Source organism: Ailuropoda melanoleuca, chromosome 3, assembly GCF_002007445.2.
Source record: "Ailuropoda melanoleuca isolate Jingjing chromosome 3, ASM200744v2, whole genome shotgun sequence".
Lineage (NCBI taxonomy): Eukaryota > Metazoa > Chordata > Mammalia > Carnivora > Ursidae > Ailuropoda > Ailuropoda melanoleuca.
Window position 1 is genome coordinate 48,897,515 of NC_048220.1, and position 27,699 is coordinate 48,925,213.

A 27,699-nucleotide genomic window follows, 5' to 3' on the forward strand; every position below is an offset into this window, starting at 1 on the left:
TACCAGATGCTTAATTGTGGTTGCCTTTGGGGAGCAGGATTACAGTGGTAGTCGGCAGGGAGAAAAGGTTCTCATCTTTTATTTATGGCCTATTATTATTAATTTATGGCCCATTTATGACTTTTTTTTATGGCTAGGGTTTTTTTGTTTTGTTTTTAATGTAAGCCTAAGGTGGGTCTTGAACTCACGACCCCTAGATCAAGAGTTGTGTGCACTACTGACTTAGCCAGCCAGGCTCCCCTATGGCTAGTCTTAATAATTACTTAAAAAAAATCCATAGTGTACCTTGTTAGGGGAATTATTGTTCACTTTCTGTTCCTTTTTTAAACGGTCTGTGTAATTAAAAAATTATCTTGAGGGACTGTATCTTTTAAAGGTTGACCAAGTAAGTGTGAATTACTCTTTCCTTTTAGTTTTAGTGAATCTTCCCATTGTAAACAGAGATTGAGGAATATTCCACTAACTAGAGAGCTCTGTCCAAGTATTTTTTTTTTTTTAATCACTACCACCACTATCCAAACCTGCCTTTAAGATTATTGGGTGAAGTTACCTGCTCTTTTCTTCATACTGCTTTGGCTTAATGCTTTGCTCCAGTAGTGTTGGGTCTTTAAATAGAAATCATGGATTGAGTGGACAAAGGTGTTAACAGGTATTGTGTAAGTTTTTATTAATACCAAGTTTCTATGAATAGTTTTAGCATTGAAAGCCTAATATACTGAGAATCATTTATTTATTTATTTATTTATTTATTTATTTTTTTAAAGATTAGAGACAGCCAGCGAGAGAGGGAACACAAGCAGGGAGAGCGGGAGAGGAAGAAGCAGGCTCATATCGAGCCTGATGTGGGGCTCGATACCATAACGCCGGGATCATGCCCTGAGCTGAAGGCAGACGCTTAACCGCTGTGCCACCCAGGCGCCCCGAGAATCATTTATTTTAAAGTAATTCATTTACAGCAAGTTGCAAAGATAGGACAGAGCAGTCCCATGTACCTTTCACCTGCTTTTTCCTGATAACTTCTTGCAGAAATACAGTATAGTATCACAGCTAGGATATTGATACGAACACAGTCAAAGCAGAACATTTCCATTACCACAAAGGTCTTTTGTGTGGATTGCCCTTTCTCTTCCTTCCTTTCTTCCTACAGCCATTTCTCTTCCTTCACCACCCTCCTTAGCTTCTGGCAACTGCTAATCTTTTTTCCATTTCTGTAATTTTGTCATTTCAAGAATGTTATTTAAGTGGAATCCTGTTATAACCTTTTCACATTGGCTTTTTTTCATTCAGCGAAATTCTTTGTTTTTTTCCAAATTATTGTGTGTATAAATATTTTTTTGTTGTTGAATAGTACTCCCATGATATAGGTGCACTAAAGTTTGCTTTAACCATTCACCTATCATAGGACATTTAGTTATTTCTAGTTTTTGGCTATTAGAAGTTGCTTTGAAGAATCATATATGTGTTTTTGTATGGATACAATGTCCCTCTCTGACCCTGGTAATTTTCTTTCTGAAGACTGTTCTAACAGAAGAACGGTCATTCTATTTAAAAATGTTTTTAAAAATGTTTACATGGTATATTTTTTCCATTATTTTACTTTCAACCTACCCGTGCTGTTATATATGAAGTGAGTTTCTTATATGCTATAGATAGCATCTAGTTGGGTCATGTTTTTAAATCTCTTCTGCCAGTCTGTCTTTTGTTATATTTGGACAGTTTATATTTAGCATAATTATTGACATATTAGGGCCCAGTATGTCATTTTTTTTGTTTTCTGTTTCTCTCTCTCTTTTTTTTTTTCTTTCTTCTTCTTTTTTTTTTTTTTTGGTTTTCATTTCTTCCTGTCTTCCCTGTGGGTTATTTGAACCTTTTTTAGAACTCCATTATGATCTGTTTATAGTTTTTTTTAGCATATAATTTTGCATGACTTTTTAAATGGTTCCTCTAGGTCACTCTCTAGTACCTTCAGATAGCTTTTTTTGACCAGAGTTCATAGTTGTAATCTTCAAGAGGTTGGTCCAGAAGCAGCTTACTCAGCCCTATAAAAAACAGCTCAGTGTTATTGGAAATTATTACATTGTACTGTACAGTATATTGTAAACAAATTGAGAAGTAGTATTAGCAAATCCTTAGAACTTCTAGGGGATTAAACATCTGGTATGTTTCTAGGGGACTGTGAATAAGAATCACATATTTTATAAAAAACCTTAATTCTGATTTCTAATGAATTCACATTTGGTAAAATTTATCTTTTAAAGTATTTTTAGATATTATTTGCATATAAGCAAGCAATATGTAGAACTCAAAGTACTCTAGTTCTAGGGTTGTAACTATATACTCGTCATCTTTTTAATATATGGAAATCTCTTTACTATTAGATTTTTCATTTCTAGATTTTAATCCAGTCTGTTAACTCACTGCTGGCTACAGCAGACTTTTTATTCAGATTGGAAGCTGTAGCCATGTAAATTCTGCTCTTAGTTCTCCTTGACCTTGTGCCGTGCTGTGAGATTATCCTTCATATTCCTTTTGCTGAGCTTTAGCAAGTGAATGGAGGAAGAATAGCAAACTTTACCAGTAGAAGAATATTGGCTCTCCAATTCCAACTGATTGCTTGGCATTTCTTGGTGATCCTTTTTTTTTTTTTTTAGCTTTTTGTACTTGTTTTATTCTTGTATTTCTTTGTAAGTTAGAAGTTATTTCTGGGACACCTGAGTGGCTCAGTTGGTTAAGCATCTGCCTTCAGCTCAAGTCATGATCTCAGCGTCCTGGGATAGAGCCCCACATTGGGCTCCCCGCTCAGTGTGAGGGGAGGAGGTCTGCTTGTCCCTCTGCCCCTCCCTCCGCTCATGCTCTCTCTCTGTCTCTCAAATAAAGAAATAAAATCTTAAAAAAAGAAGTTATTTCCAAATAAAAACACTTGTATACTCTCAACTTTTTATTACATTTGCTGTAAGAGTTGCATTCTCCTTACATACATGTATTTATGTATGTATGTATAAGGTTTTCTGATCCATTTCAGTATAAATTCTATACATTCTGGCCCTTCATGCCTAACTGCTTAAATGTGTATTTCCTAAAAATAAGAATATTCTCTCAACGTAGCATACTTAAGAGAAGTGTCCCTCCATCCTTTATTCTACATCATCATCCCTTGGAGGGAACCAACTTCATTGTATTCTCATTTCTCCTTCAGTGGCTTTTGTCCCCCATAAAGATAAGCAAATATCTGCATTTTTAAATTTTCTCGTCTTTCTTACTTCTAGGTTTTTTTCAGTTAGCAGTATTTCCTAGAAGTATTTCCTAGAAGTATTTCATATTGAGAGTTCATAGAGACTTTTCTCATTTTTTAAAAAGTAATTGAATAGTATTCTGTTTTCTGTGTGTACTATTGTTTATTCAACTATGCTTGGACGTTTAGGTGCTTTCCAGCAATTTTGAATTACAGATAATCTTTGATGAATAAACTTGTCGTATATGTATTTTTAAATTGTTGGGGGTGTATCTTCAGGGTAAATTCTTAGAAATTGAATTTCTGGGTGGAAGAGTAAATACATATCTGTTTTTGTTAGATAATGCTAAATTTCTCTCTGTAGGGATTGTACTACTTTGTATTTATACCATCACAGTATAAGAGTACATTTTCCCACAGTTTTGCCAACAGTGTATTTTCGAGCTTCTGAATTTTTGCCTATCTCATGAGTAAGAGATGATATTTTAGTGTAGTTTTATTTTCTTGGTCATCTTTCCTTTCTGTTTTTTTGTTGTTCTGTATTTTTGATAAATATTTCCATTTATTTAACCTGTCCTCTGATTTCATCATCTCTCATTTCCAGACACATAAAGTCTTGTGCTTTTATTTCTTCACTTGGAACAAGTGGGTGAAATTTGGTTACAGAACTGCTGGTGTTCCTGCTCGAACACCTGTTCTCTTTCTTTTAGTGTTTCTCCCTTTTCATTTTTCAGTGCTTTTCTCTTTCAGACAAATGATGTACAGAATGTGAGCTGAATCTAACTTAACCAAAAAGATAGAACTTTCCCAATGTTACTAATTTTATGAATCTGCTATTTGATAAATGATGTAGCTGCTGTAAAAGGTAAAGCTGTTTTTCCAATCTTTTGTATTTCTGCAGTTGAAGCCATCATTACAGTAAGTCTTTTTCTTCTTCTTCCCATAGAACATTCCTGATGTAGATGAAGAAGGCTATAGTATAAAACCAGAAGCAAATCAGAATGATATCCTTTCATCATCTGGATATTCCTATGGATTGTGTCTTTAAGTAGACAGTTATAACACAATATTCTGTTTAATAGACTTCAGTTTTTAATTATAATAAAATGTGACTCCATATTCTTCATTTGACATGTTTTTACTAATGAAAGTTAATAGTTCTGTTTCTGTTAAAGTCCATCTTATCTCTTAAAGGTTTATATTCCTTTTTATAAACATGTGAAAAACTGGTTATGTGTTAAGATCGTTTAAAAACTAAATTCTTTAACTGATACATATTCACATACCAAAGAGAACCATTTCTACTCATCTAGTGATTCTGATTCTGAAGATGAAGAACCAAAGAAGTATCGGATACAGATCAAACCCATGCATCCAAATAACTCCCATCACACAATGGCTTCCTTGGATGAATTAAAAGTGTCTATAGGAAATATCACACTTTCCCCAGCAATATCCGTACGTAAGAAAATGAGCAAGTTTGTACTTTTACATAGAAGCCTTTATTTTTTTAACTTCACGTACTTGCATCTGGTTAATTTAGCAATAGTTAAGCATATTGGATAAGGAAATATTTTACAGTTTTTCTTCTGTTTTATTGAGGTATATAGTTTCTAATTTTTATATAGGCAAATAAACTTGAGCTTGGCTTAGTTTTGCTTCCCTTTGAAAGTGTTTTACAAGGAAACAAAAATGTAGAAAACCTTTTCCTGCCATTTTATTTTATAAACACTTTGTTTCAGAAATTTGAACTGGCAGTATTAATCTTTTCCTCATCAAATTTTAAAGATTTTCATCCATATTTTATGAACCTTACATGAATGGGAATTCTGTAAAAAGGGATTTAAATTATATGTCTGCATGCTTTTGTAATTGCAACATTTGTTTTTCCTTACATTTTATATTTAAAAAGGCAAATATAAGAATTCTTAGTGATAGTGGTAAATTCCTCAATTCTAAGGTACCACACTTAACAGCTTTTGAGGGAGGGAAAAAAAATAATCGCCATAACTAATATTTCCATTGATGTCATACCGTAAATTCAAGAATGTTAAACTATGGGGAAAAAAGCATGTCTTAGAATGACAAGTTAGCCTGTCTGTACATGCTCGTCATAATTGCTACTAAACGTATTCTCCTCGATAATGGAGAATAAAAGGTCTCCCCATTTCATATTGTTAATTATGTATTTTAAATAGTCTGTCTGTATTTAGGAAAAAGTGTTTTTCTCTCAGTCATGCACCTTTAGGATTTAATTTTTTTCTACCAAAAAGTTCTGAAGTGAGGTTTTAGTCTACCGTTGCTATTTTAACATTAAGATTAATGCCCAGATTAGTATATCTAATTATTATAGATGTAATTATATGAATTATATTATTATATATATCTAAAGAAGTTGTGAGACCATTAAAAATTTTTATTGTGTAAGAGCACAACTAATTTAAAAAATATACGTAAATAAATAAAACCAAATCCTAGGGGAATATATACCAAAACATTAAGCACCTAGCTGTGGGTAGTGAGAACATAATGGTTTTAAATTTTGTCCTTTGTACTTTCCTCTCTCTTCTATTTTTTAAAAAATGGTGAACATACTAGTTTCATACTGAGAAAATAAATAATGAGAAAATTTTAATTGTTAATATTGGGTTTGAAAAGAGGATAGTTTGAGTATATTTTGTTGGTCAGTTTGCTTATCTGACTCATGTCCCCTACCTTAACAATGTTCTGCATGTGTTTTATGGTGTATAGATTTTAGGTATGATTCAGTAAATAGACAAATTATGAGTGTAAGAAAATAAGGTATTTTAAATTCTAAAATGTACACTATGTCTTTCTTTTTCTTTCTATGTACAACTAGAGACACAGCCCAGTAAGTACAAGATTTTATAATTTTACCTACTGACTTAAAAAAAATCTTTTAATGTTTGAACATTGATTTTTAAAGTATTTGTTTTAAATTTTTTAAATTAGCAGATCATAGTATCTTGCTGTAGGTACTAGCATTTTGATATTTTGAAATATTTTATTGAGTGTTAAAGGTACGTGTATTATCTTTTACTATAGAACCCTGAAAGTTTCCTTTTTAATGTAGTTAATAATTGAGTAGATACACTAAAAACAACTTAAACTTAGGTCCCCAGTAATATTTTACGAAGTAGGGGCGCCTGCCTGGCTCATTCGGTTTGAGCATGCAGCTCTTGAGCTCATCATTGTGAGTTCAGACACGGGTTGGGCATGGCACCTCCTTAAAAAATAAAAAATATATTTAAAAAAATTTTTTTACGAAGTATTTCATTACCAAATTATTTGTTTCATGACACTTAGTGTTTGCATTTCTCTTTTAGGTGCAGATGAATCGGAATTCATCTAGTAAGTCTGACATTTAAATTGGTTATTTTATGTCTATTAAAATTTACCAGGCAGGGGATCCTGGGTGGCTCAGTTGGTTAAGCGTCTGTCTTTGGCTCAGGTCATGATCCCAGGGTCCTGTGATTGATTGCTGCATCGGGCTCCCTGCGTGGTGGGGAACTTGCTTCTCCCTCTCCCTCTGCTGCTCCCCCTGCCTGTGCTTGCTGTCTCTCTCTGTCAAAGAATAAATCTTAAATTTATCAGGCAGTTTGCTAAGCTTACTGTAGTCTTTCATATGTAGTTAGAGAAATAGTTTGTTCTTAGTCACTGCTGTTAACAACAGACTAGAAGGATACAAACTTTAAACAGACAACTTAGGTATGTTATTTCTTTAAGCATTTAGACAGATACCTTCAAATTTAATACTTGGCTACAACATTTTCCAGAAATCAACAAAGCCAAAAAGTAACTTCTTTTTAAAACTGTTTAACTGGCATAACTGTGCCTCATGAGCCAGAAGGCATTATGAGATGAGTAAGTTTTAGCTTTACTTACTTTTAAGTCATATCACAATTGCAATTTGTAATATGTTTTTTAGTATAGTAACTTAATTATACTAAAAAATTGGGGTGTGTGTGCTGACATCTTCTGCAGCATCGTGCATTAAAAATAACAAAGGTGGGGGAAAAAATGGAGTTGAGGCATCCTAATTCAAAAGTTAACACAATTTTGTAAACACAAGCCTTAATAAAAACCATAACATCAATCCTATTAAAAATTCTAGCACAGTTAGGGGCACCTGGGTGGCTCAGTCTGTTAAGCATCTGCCTTTGGCTCAGGTCGTGATCCCAGGATTCTGGGATCAAGCCCCAGGTTGGGCTCCCTCCTCGGTGGGGAACCTGCTTCTCCCTCATCCTCTGCCCATCCCCTCTCCCCCACCCATGCTCTCTCTCTCTCAAACTCTCTTTCAAATCAAATTTTTTAAAAAAATTCTAGCACAGTTGAAAAGACCTATTAAATGCATAATAAATACCAAACTAAATGTAAGATTTTACTTTTAAAAAAGAAATAGTGAGTAGCTTGATAGAGGGATACCAGGAAAATGAGGCTAAAAGCAGGCTGCTTTTATGCAGTTACTTACATAAGGGCAAATTGGAGAAACATGGAGGAGAAGAGCACAGTAGGTACTTTGGGGCCAAACAGAACTCAGTGGGACAGTGTGGTATTCCTCATAGTTTGCTGCACTTACACATTTTGATGTATTTTTATTTATCAGCTATTGGTTGGTAGTCTAAGACATTAAGGTACAGGGAAATTTGCTTATGAACCGACATGACTTTTGCTCATTACTGATTCTCTTTGTGTACAGTTGCTAATGAAATGACTCATATTACCAGTGCAAAAGGGAGCAAAACAGCCTGTCTTATAAAGACTTGCTCTCGGTTTCTATAAAAATTTCAGTTTTTTCAAGAGTAACTGTTATGGGTATATAATAAAAATATTCTTAGAACTTGAAAAATGCTTTCATGATTCATCAATTATAATTCTTGAGTAATACTTAAGTATTTCAGCATTTGTTCCAACTTTTATAGTTCTAGCCCATATTTCTCTGAACAGCAGCTTTATTTTCATGAATATGATAGTTTCATTAAGTAATTTCTTACCAAAGATGTTAGAAGAAATGAGGACATAGAAATTCAGCTATTATTTTGATAGATGATATTCTTAGCATGTTAGAAAACTTGTTAAAGTCTTATTTTCCTTTTCTTCATAATTTAAAAAAGTCTTATCAATTTCAGTTTTTAAATTGTTCATAGTAGTGAGTTATGTATATAGTGTTTCTCTTAACATTTAAATATTACTCAGATTATGAATTTTTTTATATTTCTATTTTTTTAATTAGGTGAAGAGCTAACAAAATCAAAGCCATGTGCTGCATCCAATGAGTAAGTTTCACAGTTTAAGTTTTATTTTTAAGTAGACTATTTTTATAGCAGTATTAGGTTCATAGCAAAATTGAGAGGAAGCTACAGAGGTTTGCATAGATATTTTCTGCCCCCATATATGCCAAGCCGCCTTCACTATCAGAATCCCCCACTAGAGTAACACATTTTAGAATTGATGAATCTACACTGACATGTCATTGTCACTCAAAGTCTGTGGTTTACATTAGGATTCACTCTTATTCTTGTATGTCCTATGAGTTTTGACAAATGGATAAGGACATGTGTTTCTACCATTACGGTGTCCTACAGAATAGTTCAGCTGCACTAAAAATCCTATGTCCTCTGTATGTTCATCCTTACGTGTTTAGAATTAAATGTCATTCTTTTGTCCTTTTTTTCTAGAGTTTTATTATCTTTGCAGTTTCAGTTCAAGTGTTGGTAATCATCCTCTTTTAAGCTGTAAAACACTGTGGAGTTTCTGGTTGTTTTAAATTCTCATTTGACACTATACTTTTTAAAAAAATCCTTATATACCTGTGTTTGGCCTTGGTGGCTTCGCTGCTTCTAAATAAAGGCCTAGTGTCCCAAGTTCATACATGTCTGTATTTCAACTGTTCTCATGGAAATTCTCTGTCTTCCTTCAGTTTTGGCTGTGACTGTGTAAAATAGACTGTCCTTTTCATGAACTTTGAAACAAGGAAACATCTCAAGTTATAAAGGCTAAAAAACATGTTGCTAGCTCTTTTTAAAAAGAAAAAAATATTTTAAGCCAGTGTTTCATGGGTCGTTTTCATTATCTGTCAGTAAGAATACATTCTTTTCATTTGTTTTCTGCATAAGTAAAAGTGTAGGCTTCATTAAATGGATCCCTTAAAATAATTTGATACTTTGAAAGCTAGGCACTAATTGAGCACAGTGGGTCATATTCATTTATAATTTTTAAGGGTAAGTTCAGTGTTCTGAAAACTTTGTGTTTAGTAATTTATGCAGTTGTGATTCTAGGTTTTATATATAAGACGCGGCACGTGTGTCCATGTAGGTGCCTGTTGAGATACTAGATTTGTGCTTATAGATAATTGTACCATTTTCATTGTAATGAGCCTCTTCTCTAATATTTAAAAACACTATTAAATAATGGCAGTTTGATACATTAAAATATTGTTTTAATGGTATTAATCTTTAACACCTTAAATATATGTAATTTTTTACTTGTCAGTCATAGCTCAGTAAAGCTGGAAATAATTTAAGAGGTGGTGGCAGAGTTCACATACTTCAGGATTTTAGAGGTTAGACATCTTAAAAGGTATATGACTAAAATGAAAAAGAGAAACATTCATATAGAAGTTTTTGGTAAAGAGCTGGAATTTGAATCCCGAGAGGAATTAGTCCAAGTGGATTTCAAGGGGTCATTGGCGGGAAATCTTTGGTTTTACAGCATGTTGAGTTTTTGAAAGTTGGTGCTCTTGGTGATTTTGTCCATAGTCTTGATTACTTCTCATAAAAAGACATGCATGATGCATATGTTTCACTAGACTGCCTCAGTGGCCCAGGCTGTGATTGTCTAGGGAGAAGTCCTGCCCTTGTCTGATCTATAGTAATCAGACCTTTGAAATTTATATCAAGCTTTTGGGCTTACTTCTGTACTTGACAATTTCAAAGATGAAGGAAAAGGGTAAAAGATTTTTTTAAAAGTACTTAACTCTAGGGGCGCCTGGGTGGCACAGCGGTTAAGCGTCTGCCTTCGGCTCAGGGCGTGATCCCGGCGTTCTGGAATCGAGCCCCACATCAGGCTCCTCTGCTGTGAGCCTGCTTCTTCCTCTCCCGCTCCCCCTGCTTGTGTTCCCTCTCTCACTGGCTGTCTCTATCTCTGCCAAATAAATAAATAAAATCTTTAAAAAAAAAAAAAAGTACTTAACTCTGACCTTACAAAATTTCTGCCTGATTTTCTGTGCATGATTTGGTGCTGTGAATCAGCAGACCTGACACTACTGTAGAATTAAGTACCTTTGTGTCCTTAGGCAGCTCATTTAGACCCCAGTGTACGGCTTTTCTTCATTTGTAAAGCTGAAATGATTTCTGTTCTTACAACTCCAAGGACTGTTAGAGTATAACAAGGTGTGATTGGTGCACATTAATCTTCTCTACTGTCTCCTATTTTACATAATATTGCTGGAGGTTCTGCTTATAGTAAAAATTTTTTTTTAAATTTGAACCAGTATTTAAGTTTCTTCACATATTCCATTGGCAGAATATCCAACTTTTAAATGCTATATATTTAGCTATTACAATTCTATGAGATAAAAATAAGTGACTGGATTTTATACTAATAAAATATTCCTTTGTTGAAATTGTTATTTTTAAAATGTCATGGTAGGAAAGGAACCAGCGATTTACTTGCTTGGGATCCCCTGTTCGGACCATCTATTGATTCATCGTCTTCAGCTTCGCTAACTTCATCATCATCATCAGGTAATGTAGGTATATGTCTTTAAACTGAGGAATTCACTAGTTACTTTTTTCCTGATTTATTCATCTCTTGTGTTGTACTTAATGATCAAGAATATTCTTATCTTCTCATATTGCCAGATAAAGTGATTTTATACTGGTTTTGTTAACTTAGCTGAAAGAGCCTATGGCTTAAACAAAAATTTATGAAACACCACTTTTTTTTCATTGATGTATTTCTATGCATCATTCCCTTATCAGTGCCCAAATAATTTTTACTGTTCTTAGATAATTCCACTGCATAGATGTGCATTAATGTAATCAGTCTTTTCTTACCAGACATTTGAATTGCATCCAGTTTTCTAGTATTATGAACATCCACGGATAGATTTTGTATGTTTCGTAATATCCTTATAATAATTTATCAGTACAACGTTTGAGTCTCAGGTTATACCCATTGATATTTATTGCCAAACTGCTTTCCAGAAAGGCTTTAGCACTTCCCAAGCAATGTGTTAAAGAACTTGATGAATGCTTTTTAGTAGTTGTTTTGTCAAGACTATGTTCATTTTCTCTTCTTCAAAATATAAAATCCCACTAGCCAACAATCCAAGTAGGCATCAAAATGCTTGTTTAATAAAACCACTGACTGTTCAAAGCAGGAAAATAAAATCCACTTTAAGTTGGTCTTCAGCCTTCTCTGGGATTTCAGGAATGCTGTTCAGTATTTGGGATTAGGAGAATGATGGAATGGTGGGGAGAGAACTTGAAATAATAGATTGAGTTCATGCCATGTTGCTCTGCCAGGAGTTAACACACACTCTGTTTAATTTCACTTCATTAACTGCTCCATGAAGTCCATTTTGTCGTCCCTGTTTTGTAGATAAAAAAAAGTAAAGTTCAGAGATGATCCAGAACTTCTTGAGATCATTTCATGGGAAATAATGAAGCATCGATTCAGACCTGGATCTTAATAATTCTAAAGTCTTTGTTCTGTTCATTGCACTGTGACATATTAACTATAAGCCATTCCAAAACATTTTAATAAAACAAACACTAATATTTAAAATTAGACTGTTTATAAACCAATTTTTAAAAGAAATTACAAATGGATTTTAGGCAACCTTAACTCCAATTTGGAATTTTGAATGAACAGTGATCTGTATTTAATACTTATAAAACAGCAAGAAACAATGAAAGGTAGTTGAACATATTCTGAAAGTGGCATTATAGCCTTCCTCAATGGACATGTTAGTTTTATAAAACTAAACCTAATAGATTGTATAAGGAGAGTAAGTATACAGGGAAAATTGGAGTTGTCATTACAGTCTGTTTTTTGTTTAGTGAAAATGTCAGAATGATGTTTTGTATTTAGGATGACGAAGGTTCTAAGTGTTTTTCGATTTTGTTAATATTTTTTTATGAATTATTTTTTCAAAATATTGAATAAAAATTCTCACATTGGTATCACAGAGGCTTTAGTTAATGTAGAAATTTCTTCCTAACTCTGCCCTTAGTTCTTTAGTTTTTTTTCAGCACAGTCTCTTCCTTTTCAAAAGAGTTCTCGCTTTTCCTCTTGCTGTCTCAAGTGTGTTTCATCCCTATCACTTTTAACTTCAGGTTAAAAATGATTCATTTTTGTTCAGTGGCCATTGGATGTGTAGTAGCTAGGAAATAAAAGTAACAAAAGTAATAAATGTTTTAAGTTCACTTTTGTATGCATTTTTAAACCTTTTTATACAGTCTGAAAAATAGTATCAAATTATTTTACCTTTCAAAGACTGTTAGTTATGTTGGAAAGGGATGATGGTAAAAATCTCAGAAGATTTGACAGGGTATTAAGGTGATAGTGCTGTGTTACTCAGCTAAGTGCCTGACTGGCTAGTGATGGAAATAAGGTAGACAACAGTGGTGGAGTTAATATACAAAACTAGTCTAATATTTCTCAAAAGATAATTTTAAGGAATCTTTGCAGACCACAAGTGCTCAGTTAATTCATGAACAGAAGAGATGGTCGACAGTAAGATTTATCATAGGAGGGTTTTGTTTATGTATCAGTGTTTAGACTTTTACCAACTGTTAAGAGTTACCTTTTGCTCCTCTGAGAAAACAGGAATAATTATGGCTTTATGTATTTTGGACCTTCAGTTTTACTCATAAGTTTTTTAAGCTTCTTTATGCCCACACTTATTCTCCTCGGTTAATAAGAAAGTTTGAACTCCTGTTTTTGTTTGAAAATGTATTACTACATTTTTCAAGTGATTAAAATAAATATTAACCTGAAACAAGAAAACTATTTGGCTATGTAGATTCATACTTTTGTTCAAGAATTTTCCTGTTGCTTCTGGTTTTCAAGTGCTTTCCCCTCCTTCAGCTAAAGGAACTTGAAGAGTACAACAGAAACTCTTTGTCTCCCACTGATTTTTCTGAATGTATAGTAATTGAGTCTTAACTTGAAACTAGCATGTATTTGGAATTTGAAAAAGCAAATTGTGATAATTTGAAAGAGCTGAACCTTAACAGTTTTACCAGGCTAGGTTTGTTTGGAGTCAATCTTAATACCATTTGGACAGGCCATTTGTCAGTAATGAAGCTCAGGTATACATGTCTCTACGATGTTAAGCTCTCACAAGCTTAAAATAACTTGAGTATCGGTCACTGCTGTTTTCATTGATGATGAGCCTGTCTTTCTCTAAAGTCAGTATGTCGTAGCACAGGGAACTGTTACGGTTCTCAGGTTGGTGCATGTTTCTTCCATTGTACCGCTTAAAGTAGGAACGCAGCCTGAAAGAAGTGTTGCTCACTGGAAGAAGGCAGCAGCCTTAGAATCTACACATGGTTTCTTAGCAGCTTTTTATTGTTTCCTTCAAGCAACTTGAACTGTGCTTGTATCTATTATCCTTTCATAGGATGTGCTTTCCTAAAGGATTCCATACCCCCTCAGGCTTTGACTTGCATGCTTCTGTGACTACCTTTCTTTAGGTCTTTTCCTGTGGCCTCCACTCTCCTTCCTTTCACACCTATATTCCTTCATCCATGACCATGTGTCCTCAGTTTGTTTCTCCATGGATATACTGAGGCCTTACATATATTTTTTAACTTTGCACATCTGCAAACTTAAAGAATATAAAGATTTATATTTCTTCCCATCTATATTCTTCAGTCTGAATTACAGCCCCACCTTCTAGAATGAACCGAAGGGATTTGAAAATCCTTTAAAATAAAGATGATTTAGACAGGGACGCCTGGGTGGCTCAGTCAGTTAAGCATCTGCCTTCAGCTCAGGTCATGATCCCAGGATCCTGAGATTGATTCCCATGTCGGCTCCTTGCTCAGCAAGGAGTCTGCTTCTCCCTCTGCCTGCCGCTTCCCCTACTCGTGCGCACGCTCTCTCTCTCTCCCTCTCTGACAAATAAATAAAATCTTTAAAAAAAAAAATGATTTAAACATATTTGCTTCCATTCTTCACTTTTGTTTTGATTATGCTAACACATTTGACTTTTGATGATATACACTTGGATTTCATTAATTTCTACCATGATGGAGTTATTTTTAATTAGGAATACTCAGGTTAGTGTCTGATTTATAAAGTGGCAAAACTTGCAGATGGTGTTGAAAAACAGTGAACATTAAATTTACGTAGGATTTAGGAGCAGTGAATGTTATATCGGATTTTTATAAGGTGTTTTCTTACCAAAAATTAATTATAGTGACTTGGGGGAATTTTTTTCATAAATAGGATATTTTTAATACTTTTAATTATCACCAGAAAATTTGCAATGTGATTCAACTTTTAATTTGACTTAAGGTAAGTGTTTTATTTAGAGTTCATGTTACTACTTCGATGGTGTTGCTTCAAAGGCTTGGTCTGACATTACTGGCTGTAAGTAGATGTACTGGCAATAAACTAAAGACCTTAGCCTTCAACTGGTTTATTTTTACTAGCTAATTTATCAGATTTTATTTTTTATATGTATAAAGAATTGCAACAGGAATACAGTTGATGTGTGTCAGTTCTACTGAAAAATTTTTTTTCCAGGATATTGTTAGCTTCAAGAAAAGCTATTGGATAGTTTCCCAGTATTTCAAAAAATATCTATAATTATATATATATATATATATATATATATATATATTTAAAAACTCCTGAAAATGAACTTTTGAGTCCTAAGAGTTCCTCTATAATAGAATGTCTTTATGTAAGGATTGCTACATACTAATGATTTTCTTCAAATTCTCTTTTTCCCCCTACCAGCCAGGCCCACAACTCCTCTTTCTGTAGGCACCATTGTCCCACCTCCAAGGCCTGCTTCCAGACCAAAGCTTACTTCAGGCAAACTCAGTGGGATTAATGAAATAGTATGTACTCAGGTTTTTTTTTTAAATTATAACTGTTTGATTGTAAGATGCAAATGATATCTTTTCTATATGTCCCTTTACAGTTAAGCACTTGGAATTGTCTACTCAAGTCTTCAAAGTATAGAAAAGTTCCAGCCAACACTTCCTTTACTTCTTCATATTATCTCTGTGATCATACCCATGGAAAAAGACATTGTTCAGGAGGAAAGGAGATTCCTGAGAAAGTTAGCACATTATAAAAATACCATTTAGTACCCATTCTTCCACAGTTAAGAAGCAATACTCATGTAATTCTGCTGTAAGTCAAATACTAAGGAAGACATGGTGGCCTGTTCTTAGGGCTTAGAAGTATACTGCCAGGAGAATCCTATAGGGCATCTAGTCCAGCTTTGTTTTATATGTAAAGAAACTGGAGTTCAGGTCACTTAACTGAATTACCAAAGTTAAGTTGCTTCAAGAAAACTTGTGGCCTACAAAAGTTGTCAGATAATTAAAGAAAATCTACAAGTTATATTCAGAGGCTCTCCCAAACCAATCTTCTTGCCTCTCATCTCTTCTACTTTGCTTCATGTTTTACACTAATTGCCAGTATTACATTTCTAAAAGTCAGGCTTAACCTTTTTCCCCAGATAGACGTCTCCAGTGGTTCCCCATAATCCATGCGGTTGAATGTTTTAGCTGAATGTATAAGACTTCTTATCAAGTTGCCTCAACAACCTACCTTATTACCAGACTAACTGCCCAACTTTCTCCTCTTTGCAACCTGTGTTCCAGACCTTTGAAACTTTCCACTGTTCCCCAAACACATCATGCTCTCTTATGCATCCATGTCTTATTTTGCTTTCTTGACTGAAATGCCGCTCAGTTGTCTATGTAGGAAACTGGTCTCTTTTTTTAAGATCCAGCTAAACATCATCTAGCTAAAGCCCTCTTTGATCATTATTCCTCCCCAAGTAAACTTAGTCATTCTCTTCCTTATACCCATATACTTTGTTCATATTTCTTTTAGTGCACAAATTATATTATATATACTTTCCTTGTGTGTTCCCTTCATAGGACTATACCTTAGCCAATCTCATACTTTGCATAATGCCTGTCACATAGTGAGGAGATGTTTCATGAATAAATGAAAAGGCTGGAACACCAAGTGTTGAAATGGTGACATCTTTCTCCTCTTATCCTAACAAACAGACTTAAGGAAGTGAACTCAAAGACCCTAGGTACAGGCTGCGAAGGAGATGATGATTATTTGACAAATATAAAAATGACTGCCTCTTAATAACATGGGATTTTTTTCCTGATTAAAAGATGATGTAAAATTTGGGAAATAGAGAAAACAAAAAATTAAAATCCCTTCCATATTTCATAACCCAAAGATATTCAGTTAACCTTTTTATATATATCCTTTCATTAATTTTTGAGTGCTTAAGTATTTATTCAGATGCAGTAAAACATAGTTGTTAAAAAAAGTACAAGCTTATTAGTCACTAATTACCTGAGCAACATTAGCCAACTTATGTATTTGGAGTCTCTGTTTCCTTATGGGTAAATGGGTATAAAGATAATAGGTGGTATGAGACCTAAATGAGTTACTGTGTGTAAAACACAACATTGTGGAGTGCAAGTAATCGCTCAGAAAAGTTCCTGTGAATGATAAATCAAAGGTCATACCTTTGAAAATATTTTGGAACTGTCTTTCTATTTCATGAATTATTCCATAGATTTTAAACTTCTTTCAAGTGGTAGAAACCTTTGTCAAATGATCTTAAGTTGGGAATCTATTAAATAAGTAAAAGTGGGACTTTTATACTTGACTCTTTCACCCTTTACTCCCAGCCCTAGCATTGTGAACCTTCGCGAAACCACCCTCTGAGGGCTTCAAGGAGCACCTTTTGAAACGGCTGCAGAGCATAAATAACACCACTTGTAACACCACTGTCAGCATTAAATTTTCAAAGGTTTTTAGAAATGTGATTATTTGACATTTAGTTTATTTCCAAGTTTTCACTATTCAACATTGTCTTAATGAATATCCTTTTGTTTACTACTTTGCAGACATTATTTCCTTAGTAAAAAATTTTAAGGTAAAATTCATGAACTAAAGCACATTTTTAAGACTCTTGATGGTTATTATTGCTGTGCTGCCCACCAGAAAGAATTCTCTCCAGCTCTACATCAGAGTGCTCTTCTCCTTGCGTGCCTGTATGTGTGCTTTTCTTGGGAAACTCGATGCTCACAGGGTCTATAATCACACCCTTTCACATTCCTGTGGTGAATGCCTCATTGTTCTAGAGCAGTTGTTTTCAGAGTTTGGTCCCCAGACTAGCGGCAGCAGGCAGCATTACCGTCACCTAGGATCTTGGTAGGTGATTTGTCTGGCTCTACCCCAGACAAATCAGAAATTCCGTCAAGTGGCCCTCTGAGTGATTCTGATGCATGTTTATGTTTAGAAACTGCTGTTTTTAACAAGTGCTGTTCAATAGAAATATGCAGCAACATATATTAAAGTTTTACTTTTTTAACGTGGCTACTAGAAAAACAGTGAAATTGACATTTTGTTTACTCATTTAAAAAAATCATTTTATAATGTAATCAGTATAAAGGGAGTATCTTTTCTTTTTGTGTGTGCTAAGTCTTCAAAATCTATGTATTTTATACTTCAAGCTCATCTCAAATTTGGACTAGCCACATTTCAAGTGCTAGCAGCTCCTGCGCTGGACAGGGCTGTTCTAAAGTCAGAGAAAACCACTTGAAAAAATGGGTGTTTTTGTCCTTTCCTAAAAAATTATAAAGTACACATTCTAAACTGTAAATTATAAAATTGTGGCGACATGATATTGGTCATGAGGCCATGTTGCTAGAAGGGGAAATTTCCCCCACAGTAGTTTTTCAAGACTTTTTTCTAAGCTTGCAGGTTTCACATAGCTGTTGCGTTTTCCATGTGTTTGGCCTCACGCCCTGCACTGCTTCCATCTGTGTACACGGGGAGCTGCGGTTTTACACCTTGCTATATTATTTCAATCTATTAGTCATCATTATCAGTCATTAAAAAGCCATTATCTGGAACTAATAGTTTAAAAATAGTTAATTGCAGGAGTGGAGGGTTTACTATATAAAACACTTTGGATGGTATCTAATTTTTATTTAAGTGTGTATCTGTAAGTGTATATTTATAGAATCAAGAGTTAGCTAATTTTAGTGTATGAATGCTTATAAAGGGTTTTGTTTCTGCCATTTGTTTTTCGTGCCCCTCAGATAATTGAGGACGGGAACAATGTCTTTTTTAGCCACTGCTTTGTATGTAGTATCTAACCCATGGCCTGACATATAGTAGGCTGTAAATAAGTATTGTTTTCACTTAATACTTTTACAAGCAGGAAAAGGCTATTTTTAAATAAGGTAAATATGCCTTATTTTAAAAAAATGAAATCCCTGAGGAAGTGTTCCTCATCTATTATTGGAACACTTAGGAATGTGGAAGGGAAAAATCCATTTCCCCAGGTAAAAGAAATGAACTGAAGTTCTATTTTTTGTATTTGTTTTTATGTTTAGAAAAGTGGGAAGACAGTAGAAGTAAGATTTTCTCAAACCTCTTTTATGCGTTAAACTGTCTCAATGAAGAAGCATTGCAAGGAATTATAAAGAGAAAATGGACACATTTGTAAACATTGAAAATAAAGGGCAAACAAGATTTAGGGTTTGCAGCAAATAAAGCAAAGGATTAGTGAAAGCTCAGGTAATACTAAGCCCTCCCGAAACTAAATCAGAGAAAGCTAACACAGACAACTCCTAAAAGGCAAAATGCCAGTCTTATTTTTATCAATTTTGAAATTATTTTTCCTTTTTCTCGGGCTCATCCATTCATTGCTGACAAGGGTGCGGAGAAATATTCTCTTATATTTATAGGCAGTAAAGTGAATAATCCTTTTGGGAAGCAGTTTGGCAGTATGTATGAAAAGTCTTCGTACTGTTTAAACTTACAATTTAAGTTCTGAGAATCTGTCTGAAACATACTTTTTGAAATAGAGAAAATGTTCCATGTATAAAGGTTCTCTTGACAGCATTATTTTAAAATAGCCTTCTCAGCCTTAAATCTACTCTTGAAAATGATTTGACCTATGGCATTTCTATTTTTAGTTATAAGAAACAATAAAGTTGGTTTAATATATTAAAATTAATCTTACCTGATACCTAAAAATCTTTTCTTATAAGGAAGAATTGTTTTAGCATTTTGGTAAATAACCTTTTGTTTTTAAGCCCAGGCCATTCAGCCCACCTGTAACTTCCAATACCAGCCCACCTCCTGCAGCTCCTTTAGCCCGGGCAGAAAGTTCTTCCTCTATCTCATCTTCAGCCTCATTAAGTGCTGCCAATACTCCAACAGTAGGTAAGTGATTATCATAGCTTACATGTGACAAGTAGCATCCCAAGTATGATCGGGCTAAATTTTGTTTTTTAATGAGATCATGAAGAATTTAACATTAGAAATTTTGGTTTTTTGGAAACACACCTGGCATTATCAAATTAGCCACATTTTTCTTTTCTTTTTTTTTTTTTTTTTAAGATTTTATTTATTTATTTGACAGAGATAGAGACAGCCAGCCGAGAGAGGGAACACAAGCAGGGGGAGTGGGAGAGGAAGAAGCAGGCTCATAGTGGAAAAGCCTGATGTGGAGCTCGATCCCATAACTCTGGGATCACGCCCTGAGCCGAAGGCAGACGCCTAACCGCTGTGCCACCCAGGCGCCCCTAGCCACGTTTTTCTTTTCTGTTACACAGTTTCTATTATTTGAATAGGAGACTTTTTTTTTTTTTAACAGTGTTAAGAGTACATCTTATTTATAAACTACTGGCCAATTTAATGGTTGAAGGTGAAATATAATGCAGTCCTTTCTAATGTGAAGTGATACTTGGCATTCCTTGGAGTTTTTATTTTAATAATGATTCAACTTAAAGGAATTTTGTGCTTGCAATTAAGTATTTCTACTAGAATTTAAGTCACAAAGATGTAAAAGTAGTAGATGGCAGGGTACAAGAGTATAGACCTAAATCCCACCAAATAAATCCAGTATTTTATTACGTCTAGATTTTGCTCAAGACATTTTTCTGTCTTCACTTTAATGTTTTCTACAAATTCTTTTTTTAAATAATTTATTATGTTAGTCACCATACAGTAGTACATCCCTAGTTCTTGATGTAAAGTTCCATGATTCATTACTTGCGTATAACACCCAGTGCACCATGCAATACATGCCCTCCTTAATACATTTCTCGCCCACTGTTAGTATAACAATGCACAAAGCCACTTCAAGCTGCTGTGTTGTGGGAGTGACAAATTCTTATCAAAATTAGAACTGTCTGTGCTAAGTAGTAGTGAGTTTATCTTTGATAATGCCAGTCACTGATGCCCACTAACTCAGCATAATCCAGTAGTGCTCAGAGTGTGATCCTGGTACCTGCACCATCTGTCTGCATTACCTGGGAACTTACTAGAAACAGACTGTTTAAAAATCCCAAACTCAGTGTGGGGCTAGCAGTTTTTGAACAGGCCTTCCAGGTGATTGTGATGCCTGCTAAGTTTGAGAATAATAGCCCTATGTAAGCAGATTTAATTATATCCAATTTCATTAGTCAAAACTCAGAAAGGAGAAATGCATTTTCTAAGTGTGGCAATCGTAAAAATAACATTATATAAGCGAACGTGAGATTAAAATTTATTTGATTTTTACATGTCCAAACATGTTACCATCTTATTTTATATACCTTTACGAGCATATCATTTTTCCTCTCTTTCAACTTCAGGTATAATACATCTAGTAAGTTTTTCTATTTGCTGTATTTAGCACTTTAATCTTATATTTTCTTTGTGTGATTTTTTAAATTTTTGGTTTTTGCAGACTCTGTTTTAAAGGACCCACCTGTTTTTTATGACTAAAAGTTAGACAGGTGGTCTGGGTAGCCAAAATTTGCTTTAGTTCTCCATTTTCTCTAGGTTATTTAGAAGGATTTCAGTTTGTGATGGAAACTGTTTTTGATTGAGTAGGTGCATATTTTAGTTTGGGCCAGTGCCGCCAATAGGAGAACCACAGGTAGGTGATAGTGATGATACAGGCAGGTGGGATATAATGTGGATTTTGTACAACAAAGGCACTTTAAATCTACCATAGAAGTTGACTTTTTTATTTTAATGCTTATTCAGCTCTATTTTTTATTCTTCTTGAAAATATTTTCTTTTCCTGCAATATGTTTTATTTAAATATGATAGAAGATGATAATTTGATTGGAACACTCTCTGAAATTGAAAAGCACTGTGAGACTTCACAAGGTATTGTATGAGAAGCAACGTATGTGTTGACTAATGATCCTAAAGTGTATCTAAAATACTTTGTTACCTCATTTTTCCTTTTTCAGCAGTGTATCCTGTCTCAGAAGTCAAGAATAACTCTAAGGTTTAACTTTCTCGATTTTGTACTAATTATGTCCAGTTGCTGTACAGGATCTATAGATATCAACTCCCCAATTACGAAAACCTACAGTATTTTTGCATTGCCTTCCATCTCCTTGCTTTTCTTTCCTCCTCGACATTAAGGAATGTCCATAAATCTTACTGCTAAAGTTGTCAGAACCAGAGAAAAAGTGATTAGAAAAGAAGCAGAAAGACTGTCAGTTAAAAAAAAAATGGTAATAGCTCAACTCCCACAGCAAAGGCTGTCCTAGGAAAGCCATCCATATTGTGAGGTGAAGTTAGAGGTATAAAGGTAGCAAATAAATGGGAGTGTTTTTTAATCTTGAGCCGAAAGGAATTCCACAAAATTATCCATTGATTGTTACAGGAAGATACTTCTTACTTCAGTTTTATAAGCTCTTGGAATTTTCAAAACATACAGTTCTTTAAATACAGAACAATGACACCAAAATTAGAACACATGATATCCTTCCAAAGAAGACGGAATTTTTTATTTCTAAGAAATGATTTATTCTGAATAGTACCTTATAAATGTAGACTTCTATACTGTTTTAAGGGCTTGATTACATATTTCCTATGTCAGACATTTTTTTGAACTATGCATATGCAATATGATCTTGAAAGGAAAACAAGAATAGAAAATACTAAAGGGGATATGCCAAGATGTTAAGTGGATTTTGAGTTTTTTCCCCTACTGTTCAGTGCTTTTTTTTACTTGCCACGATTTCAATAATGGGCTTAACAATTTACAGGGACTAATTCAAGAATTCTCCTTTTATATGCCCAAATTGGATAATTGAAAATAATAACATGTAAGTTTCTTTTGATTTTTTTAATGTCAGAGTAGGAGCAGACATTAATGTTACCCATGACTATGTAAATATCCATATGTTGTAGGTGGTTTAAGGGAAAAGACTAAATTCATATTGAGAATATAGTTTTGTTTAGTAAAAAAAAAAACAAAACAAAACTCTCATCTTCTTCCAAAAAATACACGTTTCTGAATTTCTGGTGACTCTAGAACAATGTATTTTTTTTTTTAAAGTTCACTGAACTAATTCACACATACAGTGAAATTTTTCCAGTGCACAAGCATGTGTTTCATAGTTGTATTCAGTTAATCTGTATTTAGTCTGCTTTTTTCACTTAACATTTTCTTATGCACATACCTGAAACTTCTGCCTTTGATCAGCCCCCTTATCTTTCAGTTAATCATCTCACCTGATCCAAAATTGAATCCCTGACAACAGACATTTTTCTCTTCATTCCAGGATCCACCCTGTGTTAGAGTGATCCTACTAAATGAAAAATGTAGCCATGTTTCTCTTAAACATTTTTAGTGGCTTTTAGTGCCATAAGGAGAAAATTAAAGGTCCTCCATGCTGTGATCTGGGCCTTACACATTTCTCTAGACACATCTTCATCTCCTCTCATCTTTCTAGCCATCCCTCATTCACTAAGTATGCTCCTGCTTTGTAAAACTACTTCTGGTTCCAAAAGGTAGCATTTTTTTCATGCCGCCTTAGCTGAGTGCTGGACACATGTTAGAGTTAGTAAATAGTAGCTGTTGTGATTTTTTTGAGATTTTTATATTACTGAGTTTTTAATTTTCATATGAAATTTTAAGTTTTGTTTTTTTAACAGTCTGGGTGGGGGCAGTTACTTTTCCCCTTGGCCTAGAAGCAGTTCTTGTATTGCTTTATTTTTCATCCCTGAGCTTTTTTTTTTTTTTTTAAACTATGAAGAACCTTCTAAGTCAAAATTCCTGTTCCTTCAAAATATCAAATACCACAAAATCTTCCTGGCTGTTAAAGCTAACAAAGGATCTTTCTCACTGTTTGTAGAATCTCAGGGTCACTTGTGAGGCAGAGAGCTAGTACTGATTTTTGTCAGAATTAGTATTTTAGGTATTTCGGAAGTAACTCTGCCTTTCATTGTAGGTACTGTTACCTGAAATAAAAATACCTGGTGGCTGTGAACAGTGTGTGACACTTACAGAGACCAAAAGCATATATTCAAATTTCAGAGACACATGTTGACCTAGATTATTCATTCTTAGCACAAGAACTGGATAAACTATATTATTGGCTTATTTTTGATAAAATTTCATCATTTATTATATGTTAAATAAAATCCTCCACTTTCCAATCAGTAGCAATAGTGGTAAGGTGTAAATGGGAAGAGTACATTTGTCAAGAAAGGCAGTCAGCTATTTTGAGGAATTTTCCTATTATGAAGTAAACCAGAAACTTTGCTTAGGTTAAGAAAAAACAAACCTGAACACATGCATAGGTTAAATTTGTTTACATTTTATTATTCTTTTAAAAGACTGATATTTATATGATTTGACTCTAAAGGTATATTATCTAAGTAAACTTTATGTCAGGAATGTTATAAAAAATAACAGTCCCATTTAATAGGTAAGGAAATAAGATGTAAGCATTAGACGAAGAAGAAATGAAAGAATTATGAGTAGTGTATCATTTAGAAATAGCTGATGGAAATAGCTGAAATTTAAAAAATCCAGTTTAATGCCCTGACATATATGATTGGAAGAACCCAAAACAATTTAGTATCTGAAGGGTTGTGAAGAAATGTTTTAGTAATTTTAGTTCTTCCGGGGAAAGGTTTTTTCCTTCTGATATTCCTTAACCCAAGTGTTCAGTGTCATTTTATTTAAAAGAAGTCAGTGTGACATGTTTTCCTGATTTTTTTTCCGTCCTCTGTATTATGTTCCATTGTGTTTTATGCTCTATTTCTTAACCTTCAGATTTATATATAGGCATCAGTGGAACCAGTAATAGATTCATATGTGACGAGCTAACATTGTGATTTTACCTGTCTTGCTATTTTATAAATGTCTTTCTATAGGATTTAACAAATGAATTGTATGTGTTCTAGGTGTGTCACGAGGTCCCAGCCCTGTTAGCCTTGGAAATCAAGACACCTTACCTGTGGCAGTTGCCCTCACAGAATCTGTTAATGCCTATTTTAAAGGAGCAGATCCCACCAAGTTAGTTTTAAAAAGATTGTGTGTGTGTGTGTGTGCATGTGTGTCTGTGTGCGCGTGCATGTGTTTGGTGGGCATAAGGCCTAGTGGTAAATTTTCAGAGTTAATTTTGATTCTGTAATAGAATTTTCTGTTATTTATTTACCTGCCTTTTTTTGCTTTCAAATATAGTCATTTAGCAATTGTCTTTCTTAAAAAAAAAAAAAAATCACTATAATCAGCAGTAGTAATGGCTTCCCACCCCCCCCCCAGTTTATTTATATTCTTGCCCAGGGTTTATGACCATTATGACCCATCCGTTGTTTGACATATCTCTAGACCAGGATGATGGCAGCTAACTAGAAAGGGATAGAACTCTGAATCTTGGCATAATGTGTATCTTTGGTAAAGTGTTATGTTTGCCAGAGACACCTAGAATATAGGTCTCCTTTATGAGACTCTTGTCAAGGAATCAGTTTAGCCCCCTTCTTTTTTTTTTTTTTTAGATTTTATTTATTTATTTGACAGAGATAGAGACAGCCAGCGAGAGAGGGAACACAAGCAGGGGGAGTGGGAGAGGAAGAAGCAGGCTCATAGCAGAGGAGCCCTGATGTGGGGCTTGATCCCATAATGCCGGGATCACGCCCTGAGCTGAAGGCAGACGCTTAACCGCTGTGCCACCCAGGCGCCCCTAGCCCCCTTCTTTTAAGAAAATGTTTTGGTGAATGAGCACTCCTACTTTTCATGTATAACCATACTCATTCAACATACATTCATTCATCAAATATTTGAGTGCTTACCGTGTGTAAGACACTATTATAAGCTTGTATTATCATGCAAGAAGCAGCTTACTAGTTTTCTCTTACGGTAATGCAAAACTTTTAGAGAAGAACTTTGTTTTCTTTATTAAAGTATCCTCCACACTTGAGTATTTGATGGACAATTGTATGTTGAACAACATGAAAGGGAGTGGTATTGATATATGCTGTGAAGAAAAACTAGGGTAAGAGGAGACAGAATTACAATAGAGGGCTACATTTTTTTTTTAAGGTAAAATGATCAGAGAAAACCTTTTTGATGTTAAATTAAGGAGATGTTTCAAAGACATTGTGGAGCAAACCATGCAGATGGCTGAGGGAGGAGCATTCCAGTTGAGTGTAAAAAGCTGAGGTAGAAGCATGCTTGGCATATTCGATGAAAAGCAGAGAGAACTATGTCACTGCGTTGGAGTTAGCAAGGAAGGGAGTAGGCACAGTCCTTAGAGGGACCAGATCAGGTTGGGAATTGTAGACCATGGTAAAGAATTTGGAGTTATTTTGAGCAAGGTGGGAAGCCAGTGAAGGCTTTTGAGCAGAGAAGTGATGAGACTACTTAGGTTTTTGAAGGAGCACTCTGGCTGGCATATGGAGAATAAACTAGAAGGAGCCAGAGTACAAGCAGAGAGAGAAGGTTAAGCACAGCAGTCCAGGTGAGAGATGATGGCCGCTTATATAAGGTTATTAGCTGAGGAAATCGTGAGTAATAATGAGATACTGAATTCCTTTTGAAAACAAGGTTTGTCAAGATCTGCTAAGGGAGGAATTGGAAGTACTTATTAAGACAACTACATACATGATTTTGGAGTTCAGGGAATAGTGTTAGACTAGAGAGATAAAACATTTAGTAGTGATTAATTTGTATACAATCCTGAAAGCCACAGGCCTCAGGGAATAGAGAAGAGATCTGATGAGAACTCTGGCTTCCTTCAGTATTTTGAAAACAGGAAGATGACAGTGATGTGGTAAAGGAGAACCAGTAGAGCAGTGTCCCAGAAATGAGGTGAATAAAACCCTTTTATGAAGGAAGGTGTGAAGCTATAACTGATGCTGATGCTACGTCAGGAAAAATGGACCTTTGACGTTATGGAGATCATTGGTGACATTCACAAGAGTGATTTTAGTTGAATGTTGGAGATGAAAGCATGCTTGGAGGGAGTGCAAGAGCAGGAGATGATGCAAATATGACTATATTTGGAAAGAACAAGTATAGTAAACTTTCAAGATGTTTTGCTCCAAGTGGAAGGAGCGAGGTGGAGTGGTAGCAGCAGAGAAGTGATCGAATCAAAGAAAGTTTGTATTAATTTTAGTTTGTTTTTTTAAAGATATACATTTTAGTATGTCTGTACACTAATGGGAAAGATCCATTATTTTTGGGAAGAAATTGAACTTGCAGGAAAGGGTACAATTCCATGAGTAGTGAAGTCCTTGGATATGTAGGAGATGATGAGCTTCAGTGCAGAAGCAGTGAGATTGGCCTTAGGTGCATCTGTTTCAACAGATGATCAACTGATCATCTGTTGAAACAGGAGGGAAGGTATGGCTACAGCATCAAGTAGGAGTTCAGTTGTGAGACTATGAGGAAGTTCTTTCCTGATTTTATCTACTCAGTAAAATTTAAAGTAAGGTCAATGGCTGTGAGTAGGGGGAAGGAATATTGCAAGTTGGAGGAGAAAGAAGGTGTGAGAAGAGGTAGCACTGCATAATGATGGACCAGGAAATCCCAAGAGACAAGGAAATGAGGATCTGAAGGGATGAGTGAAAAGGCAGTAGGAGCAGTGGATTGCAGAAGTTGGAGACATGGTACTAGACAGAATGAGCCGGGAAAAGAGGAGAAGTGGCCATTAGAGTAGTGGGGAGGCTGAAATTGAGATGTTGGAGGGGCTGCGGTGTGTCTGAGATAGGCTGGAAGACAGGATCATTGGAGGTAAGGAGCTGAGAACTGAGTGACCAGATTATTAGGAGGATTATCTGTGTGGATATTGAAATCACTAAAAATGAAGATAGGAGTAGTGGTACAGAGGCAGAATGACAGTGGGCCAAGAGGTAAAATTTTCAGAAAAATGAAAGGGAGTATTGAAGGTAACTTGAATGGA

The 27,699-nt window shown here is 34.7% G+C and overlaps 2 protein-coding genes across 2 annotated transcripts in view; one reads left to right on the forward strand and one right to left on the reverse strand.

Annotated features, from left to right (window-relative positions):
- Positions 1 to 27,699, forward strand: part of FCHO2 (FCH and mu domain containing endocytic adaptor 2) — a 114,065-nt gene that overhangs the window by 67,219 nt on the left and 19,147 nt on the right. Inside the window, exons 12-20 of the mRNA XM_034656344.1 lie at positions 4,179 to 4,236; positions 4,515 to 4,690; positions 6,093 to 6,104; positions 6,580 to 6,604; positions 8,487 to 8,529; positions 10,904 to 10,998; positions 15,230 to 15,333; positions 19,591 to 19,720; positions 24,701 to 24,812. Coding sequence (XP_034512235.1) covers positions 4,179 to 4,236; positions 4,515 to 4,690; positions 6,093 to 6,104; positions 6,580 to 6,604; positions 8,487 to 8,529; positions 10,904 to 10,998; positions 15,230 to 15,333; positions 19,591 to 19,720; positions 24,701 to 24,812 — 755 coding nt within the window. The remainder of the gene's footprint in view (positions 1 to 4,178; positions 4,237 to 4,514; positions 4,691 to 6,092; positions 6,105 to 6,579; positions 6,605 to 8,486; positions 8,530 to 10,903; positions 10,999 to 15,229; positions 15,334 to 19,590; positions 19,721 to 24,700; positions 24,813 to 27,699) is intronic.
- Positions 11,707 to 27,699, reverse strand: part of LOC117801514 — a 98,747-nt gene continuing 82,754 nt past the window's right edge. Inside the window, exon 7 of the mRNA XM_034656349.1 lies at positions 11,707 to 11,846. Within this exon, the coding sequence (XP_034512240.1) occupies positions 11,807 to 11,846 (40 nt within the window). The 3' untranslated portion in view covers positions 11,707 to 11,806. The remainder of the gene's footprint in view (positions 11,847 to 27,699) is intronic.